The 7,893-nt window shown below is 49.8% G+C and overlaps 1 protein-coding gene across 1 annotated transcript in view; it reads right to left on the bottom strand.

Annotated features, from left to right (window-relative positions):
- Positions 1-1,073: 1,073 nt before the first annotated feature.
- Slit3 (slit guidance ligand 3) overlaps positions 1,074-7,893 on the bottom strand; it is a 587,052-nt gene continuing 580,232 nt past the window's right edge. Inside the window, exons 35-36 of the mRNA NM_011412.3 lie at positions 6,261-6,469; positions 1,074-1,674 (exon numbers count right to left, since the gene is read on the bottom strand). Of these exons, the coding sequence (NP_035542.2) occupies positions 1,439-1,674; positions 6,261-6,469 (445 nt within the window). The 3' untranslated portion in view covers positions 1,074-1,438. The remainder of the gene's footprint in view (positions 1,675-6,260; positions 6,470-7,893) is intronic.

Genomic DNA, 7,893 nt, shown 5'->3' with positions numbered 1-7,893 from the left:
CTAAGGGCTGGGGGCTGGGGGGAGGGGAGGTCAGAAAAGGCCTGCAGGGACAGGAGTCCTGACGCTGCACATCTATGCTGGCTTTTACTTCCTAGATGCCTGAGTTCTTGTCTCTAGAATTCTTCTGGATTCGAATGAGGCAGAAAGGAAGAGTGAACGAAACCGAGCCAGGAGAAAAGGCAGCTGGAAAAACAGCTTTTTTTTTCCTCTGTCTCCTGTGTCTACTCGATCTGGATGGGAATCTAGAGTTTACACTCCGGGCCTGGCATGTTCACTTACCAGGTGGTAGCTTAAGGCAACTGATAGGGCTTGATTGTCTTTTGTTAGGCAATGGGGTTCAGTGCACCAGAGAAGTAGGGGTTGGATAAAATTAGGGTTCAGACATGTGCTGGATGGTGGTGTTCCACAGCAATGTGTCTTTGCTACTGAGATAGTGGCCTGAAGGATCAGATGCCAGAGGCTTGCCAGTTGGACCTCCCAATCTTGTTCGTGGGCAGTCCTGCTGCTTGCTCTGTGCACTTCAATGAAACTGGCCAGGAAGAGGACCTTGTAAGGGAGGGCCAGAGCCTGGGACCTGGGAAGACCCTTCCTCTTTCTCCACCTCATTTTGAGGACAAGCTTTCTCTGAGAGGCAGAAAAAGAGTGGCTGTTTGCAAATTTGGCAAAACAGACCCGACTTGCTTAGCAAAGCCAGATTCAATTCCCTCAAGGAGACCAGGAGGGGTGCTTCCACCTCCCCGGGGGTCCCACACTGCAGGGGGCCTTGGTCAGATGATCAGCAAGGGGCAGCAATTCCACTGAAGGGCAACAAGACTTTCAGGGCCCAGCAGCTGTTTGGAAGCGAAGGAACACACTGGCCTAGAAAGCCAGGACCACGAGAAGCCTGCTGCTTACAAGGAAGAGGGAAAGGATGAACCAAGGCCACAAAGAAACTAAAACCACTTTTGCTTTCTCTTCCTTTGCCCCCAGCCAGCTCAGGAAATCACTCTTGGTTTTGCTGACCCTGAGAGAGCTACATATCCATAGTTCCCTCCTCTTGCCTCAGACAGGCCACCGTTTCTCTACCCTTATCCTTGTGTTTAAAACATTTTTATTAGTGTTTTTTCTTTGTCTTAAAATTTTATAAACAGCTGTTTATAAAAACACAACAAATACACAACACAAAACAAAACTTGGTAAAAATAACTCACTGTATAGTCCATATACTCAGACGGTGTGATATATTTATATAATAAAAGATGAAAATAGTCACTTTCCATAATAAAAATAAGTTCTATTTTTGTTTATTTTACAATATACTTAATATTCTCTCTTTTGCCTCTTGCTCTCCAGATTTCTCTCCTTCGTTCTGAATCTCAAAGAGGTTCCATGTGGCTGTTCCTCAGCCCAATGAGCTGGGGTCCGCAAGGCGGAGGATGGGTGGGTGGCAGAGGGGGGCTCAGGAACACGCGCGGCAGCCACATTCCAAGTGTCTCTCCACCTCTTCCACGAATGAGGAGCCGTCCGTGCACTGGAAGACATATTTCCGCCGCTTGCTTCGAATCGGCTGGCAGCACTGGCTCCCGCAGCCCCCGCGGCATTCCATGATGGGCACCTTGGACGCCGTGGCACAAGAGGCGTAGTCTTTCTGGCGGCGGATGGCTTCACGGACTATCTCCCCCATACATGGATTCTCTGAAGACAGTAGAAAGATAATGTTAGGACTCTGGTGGTAATGGGGTCTGGCAGGTCCATAGATGGTTCCCTGGTCGGCTCCCAGGAGATAACTGTGATCCGAACCTGCACCTACTTATTCACTAGTGTGGGACCAAGGAATGGCGGGTCCAAGGAACTGTGGGACCAGGAGGTGCGGGCCTGGAACAAGAGTAGGGTTGTGGGGGTCATGTTGCTGTAGTCAGGTTAAAACTTTCTTTCCCCTTATAAGGTAAGGTCTAGCAGCCCCTGGAATTCCTACGCATGCAAATGAGGCGTCCCCGCCCCTCCGGCCCTGACCAATGATGTCCACTCACAGCTCCCCGCCCTCATGCCCCACAAAGGTTTAAGTAGGCCTTGTCCCTTCCAATTAATCAGGCTTGCTGATTTTTGTTTGTTCTCTCTAACTCGGCGGGTCCCCCTTGCTCCACCTAAACTCTCGGGATCCACCAGTCACGGGCATGTTGGGACACACAAGTTCATCACCTGCTTACTTATCTATCCAACCACCTTTCCATCCTGCCTCCCTCTGTCCCACCCTCCCTCTCCCTCCTTCCTCACTTCCACACATTTGATGTGCTTTTGCTATGCCAGGCTCAATACAAGGCTTGAGCCATGCCCGAGGCTATTCTGGTGGCAGGGGTGGACTTAATCCTCCATCTTCCAAGGGACTGGCAAACTGGCAAATACCGGCTATATCATGTTACTGGGCACGTTTGGACTGATAGAACATGTTTAAATACTAACATTGCAAACATATGACTTCACTTCAGAATTCGGATTTCTGGCTTCTCTGAAACGAGGGTGTCTGTCAGAGCTGAACCCGCTTCCCCACGTTGCCATGGTGGGCAGAGTGCTTAGAGCTCTGGATGGGGCAGAAGAGTATCGTTTTGTCCCAGCCTGGCTTTATCACTCCCAGTAGCCTGTCTCTCTTGGTCTAGAGCAGTGGTTCTCAACCTGTGTGTCTCACTTCCTCTGGGGGTCAAATGACCTTTTCACAGGGGTTGCCTAAGACTGTCAGAAAACATAGATATTTACATTATAATTCATAACTGTAGAAAAATAAGTTATGAAGTGACAACAAAAAAATTCTATGGTTGGGGGCCACCATAACATGAGGAGCTGTATTAAAGGGTCACAGCATTAGGAAGGCTGAGAAGCACTGGTCTAGAGTCTGGACACTAGTTTTTATCAACACTGAAATGCATGTATTTGTAATGAGAAACTGGGGCAGAGAGGGAAGCTATTATAGGACATGTTTCTACCAGAGCACACGTGAGTTAAGCTGATCTGGTCCAGGGTACTGAAGGCTTTCGGGGAAGTGACCACAGAGAGGAAATCTAGAAAAGATGCTAAGGAGGTAAAGGCCCTTCTGGATGTTTCTGGAAGTTCTAGAAACAATGGGAGAGCAGGAAAGGGGACCTCTGTGTGCTGGAACGTTCACCTCTGACCCTGCTCTTCACCTCCAGCCTCCGCTCCCCCCCCCCCCCCCCCGCAGCCCTTCCAGGGCCTTTGGAGCAGGCTCGGTGGGCAGGGCGGGGGAGGGGGGAGAGAACAGCAGAACCTGAAGGCTCACGGTTGTGGAAAAATCACTTGTTATCCCGTGCCTTAGTTTCCCTCCTGGACAATTACAACCCTTGGTGTAACTCCTCACTGATTCATGGCCTCTCATGAGCAGCAGAGGCAACTGAGGAGAAAAAAAATCATCAGAGCTTTGTAAAGGGTTTGTGTATTTTAATAAGGTGCACAGACACCATATCCAACTGCAAACAATCCTTTAAAACAACGGCGCCTTGAAAGGACTCAGAGTCAAGTGATACAGTGTGTGTGGGTGTGCGCAGTGTGGTAACATTAACACCTGGGGTGACAGAAAGGTGAAGGTGCGTATCCCATTTGACCCCGAGTCTGAGGCTCCTTCAGAGTTAAAACTCGAGCAGCTTTTGTCAATGGTGCTTCATTCAGATGTGACGTGTAAGAGTCCGTGAGTGACAGGAGGTGACCTGGATGCTGGCAGCAGGAGAACCTGCCAGTGTCTGTGCGGAAGGAAATCCTCCTAAGTGGTAGTGTGGAGCCAAGGACTTCTGCCACTGTGTTCATCAGGGGCGTGGACTCCTAGCTGTTTCTCCTGCCCCTATTTCCTTCTCTTCCCCTCACCCCTCACCTCTTTCACACACATTTCTTTGACTAGGAGAGAGGGTAATGATGGTTTGACAAATGAGCTCGAGGCATGTTGTACTCATCAACTTTCTAAAGTAGTTTGGGAGGAAAGCAGCAGTGAACTCCCAGGCCCTGGATTTAGATTCAAGGCATTCCCCTTCCCCCACCCCTACCTCTTTCCCCTTTCTCCCCCTCCCTTCCTCCTTTTCTCCACTCCCCTCTCTTTTTGAGGTATGGTCTCATGCAACTTAGGCTGCTCTGTGGGCCAGCTTGTGTTTCTGGTCCTCCTCCTCTTGGGTGTAGGACTTACAGGCCTGAGGCATCCTTTCGTTTAATGATAAATACATGTTATTTATGCAGATGCGTGTATGCACCATGTGTGTGCTTGCCTGTCACCAGCATCCCTGCAGCTATAGGTAGTTGTGAGTTTCCGTTGTCTGAGGGTTCTGGGAGCAAGACCCGAGTCCTCCCGAAAAGCAGAAAGTGCTCTTCACTGCAGAGCCATCACTCCAGTCCTGACGATGGAAGGCTTATTTTTATGTTTATGGGCATGGAGGTTTTGCCTGCCTATGACATATGTGTAATATCTACAGACACCAGAAGGGGGCACTGGAATACCTGGAACTGGAGTAACAGTTATGAGCTGCCATGTGGGTGCAGGGAATTGAACCTAGGTCCTTTGGAAGAGCAGGCTGTGCCTTTATCTTTTGAGCCATCGCTCCAGCTCCCAAAAGACTTATTACTAATTTAATTTCTTATAATGTGTCTTCTGCATTCTCTGATTTGAATCTTCTCATTGCCTTTCTTAGTCTACCTAAAGATCTGTCAGTTCTGTGGATCTTTTAAAGAACCAGCTGCTGACCATGTTCAGCTTCCTGTCCGTCCCTGGTGGGCACGGTGTGCTGTGGGCTAAGGGCTAGCCTGCTGGGTCATGGCTCAAGTAGCTGGTGTGGTATCACGGCCATCCACATGAGTACGGTGGAGAGCCGGTGAAGCCTCGGGACAGGAAGATATGGCATCCGCTGCCCGGAGAGCGACACACTGCTCGGCAGCAGCTCTGGGTCACGGCAGGGGAAGGGTCAGAACACGGGCTCCTTTTCTGAAGCAGTGCAGCCATGTAAACTCCAGGCAGTTCCTCAGTGGGGCTCAGAGCCTGAGAGGATGCCAGGCTGTCCAACAGTAAATATTGCAGGCGTCCAGCCCAGGCTTCTGTGGTGTGCCAAGAACCTACTGCCTACTGCTGCCTGTGAAGAGAAATCGCCTAGCCCCGAGTCAGTGCCAGTCAAAGAGATGGGGTAGCATGAAGGTGCTCTCTTCTCTCTGAATGTGGGTTCAGAGAGGAGGAGGTCTGTAGTCCATAGCCACCCCCACCCCTGGCTGTACTTAAGTGCTCTCCATTAGACAGTATGGTAAACATGTACTTGGTATCTCTTGTCTGGTCGCTTTGCTTGTGCTGGGTACTCAGGGTAGCTTGTTAGCCTGCAGGGACGTCACCCTAGTACCTTAATGCTGAGTCCTCTTCCACCACGATGTTACTTAGTCTTTACAATAAACCAGTGCAGTTGTTTTAGGGGAGGACTTATGACCATGAGAGAACTGACCTTCTCAAGGACACACAGATTTTTGTTTTCAGGACATGTTGTTTCTGACTTTTGGGAGTCCTTTAGGGGAGGCCTTGTTGGAGTAGGTGCGTCACTGTGGGCATGAGCTATAAGACCCTCATCCTAGCTGCCTGGAAGTCAGTCTTCCGATAGCAGCCTTCAACAAGATGTATATCTCTCAGCTCCTCTTGCACCATGCCTGCCTGGATGCTGTCATGTTCCTGCCTTGATGATAATGGACTGAACCTCTGAACCTGAAAGCCAGCCCCAATTAAATGCTGTCCTTATAAGTGTTGCCCTGGTCATGGTGTCTGTTCACAGCAGTGAGACCCTAACTAAGACACTGCTCTTCTAGAAGACTCTAGAATGCAGGTTCAGTTCCCAGCACCCAGGCAGCGCACAACCACCTCCAACTCCAGTTCTAGGCGATCTGGTGCCCTCTTCTGGCCACCATGGGCACTGCACTCTCACACATTTCTGCTTCTCAACACTTGGCAGATCCCCAGGTACCACATACTCTTCATAGCACATTTTCTACCGAGAAACCCTGAGAGCAGCATGGTAGCCAGCCAGTGTCCACAATGACTCCATTACCCCCATCTCCTGCTCCATCTTCTATGAAGTAGCTTCCCTTAGTGAATGCACGGTACCAATGTAACTGATACGTTGACTTGGAAATGGCAGTATAAGTTACTTCCCTGCCTAGGTCATTCTTCGCCATCTGACGGTTTCCTCTGGGGGAAGATCAGGTACTCTTTGACCCCCCATTTCTCTCCTAGGCCCTCTGTCCCGTAAGGACAGCAGACTCACCTTGCTCACAGTGATGGCCACTGAAGCCAGGCTGGCATAGGCAATAGGGCTCCCCTCGATCTGAGATGTGACACTGCCCATGGTGGCACTTGAAGGCTGAGCAGGCACTGGCAGAGTCATTCTTCTGGTCACACAAAGCCCCTCCGTAGCCCTCGGCACACTTGCACACGTAGGAGTCCCCAGTCGCCATGCATGTCCCGTGCCTGCAGCTGTGGGCAGAGGGGAGGAGACCAGAGTCAGTGCTGCTAGAACCTTCTCTGTCCTTCCAGCCAGGGGACCCAGAGCTGTGGGACCTTGCATCGGGGACAGCCTTCCTTCAGCCCAGCATCTAAGTGTCTCATTTCATGTAAACCCCATGTTAGTGGCCGCGTAGCTGGATGCCACTGTGCCCTAGCGAATGTCCACTGCCAGCTCTGACCATGACAGATGCCACTCTGCTGCTCCTACAGTGACATGAGTCCTCAGTGCCAGTTCACAGCCCAACAGACTTTAAGCTTCTGTCAACATTACAAATAACTATGTGGTGTGTATGTGTGTTTAAAAAACAGGGTTTCACTGTATAGCTTTGGCTGGTTTGAAATTCACTTTGTAGAGCAAGCTGACCTTGAACTCACAAAGATCTGCCTGTTTCTGCCTCCCAAGTGCTGGGATTAAGGGTATGCATCACCGCATCTGGCAATAATAATTTTTTTTTTTCTGAGACAGGGTTTCTCTGTGTAGCCCTGGCTGTCCTGGAACTCACTTTGTAGACCAGGCTGGCCTCGAACTCAGAAATCCGCCTGCCTCTGTCTCCCAAGTGCTGGGATTAAAGGCGTGCACCACCATCACCCGGCAGCAAAAATAATTTTTAAACATTGCATCTTATTAGTGTGTGTGTGGGCACACACTTGTTACCGTAGGCGCTCTCCTCCTACTCTGTGGGCACCGAGGGATTGAACTCAGGTTCTGAGGCTTAGCAGAAAGCTCCTCTACCCACTGAGCCATCTTGCTGGTCTTTGTAAATATTTTAACCCTCCCTCAATTTAAACAGCAAACACTATTGCTACTGTTACTACTGCTACAACAGGTTGAGCAACCCTCATCCAGAATGCCCCCAGGTCCAAACGTTTTAAACACCAGCATGGGTTCCAGTGAAAAATCCTACCCCTGACTTCATTGATGAGCTGCTGGTAAAACACGGACACCCGGAACAGATCATAGGGAATTATCATCAGGCCGTGTGTGTGTGTGTGTGTGTGTGTGTGTGTGTGTGTGTGTGTGAAATATGAATGATCTTTGTGTGTATGCTTCATTCTCATCCCCGCAGTATCTCAGAGGAACAGATATATACTCTAGACTGTGATGTGAAGCATCTCTAGGGTCGGGCATGTCAGACAAGAGACATGCAACCTGTTCTCAGCACAGGTGGCACATGCGGTGTGCCAGGCACTGTGGTAAGCACATTATACCTTGTACCACTCCACTCCAAGACAGTCCCTCCCTTCAGTCCACGTCCCAGAGCTAAGTCCACATTTTGTAATACAAAAAAATATTTAGAATTACTGTATGTATATGATGGCTTTGCCTGCACATATCTATGTGCACCATGTGCCTGGTGCCTGTGGACACCATAAGAAGGTATTGGATCCTCTGG

This window comes from Mus musculus, chromosome 11 (genome assembly GCF_000001635.26).
Source record: "Mus musculus strain C57BL/6J chromosome 11, GRCm38.p6 C57BL/6J".
In the NCBI taxonomy this organism is placed as follows: Eukaryota; Metazoa; Chordata; class Mammalia; order Rodentia; family Muridae; genus Mus; species Mus musculus.
Note: the sequence above shows the minus strand (reverse complement) of the source record. Positions and strands in the feature narration are given on the sequence as shown.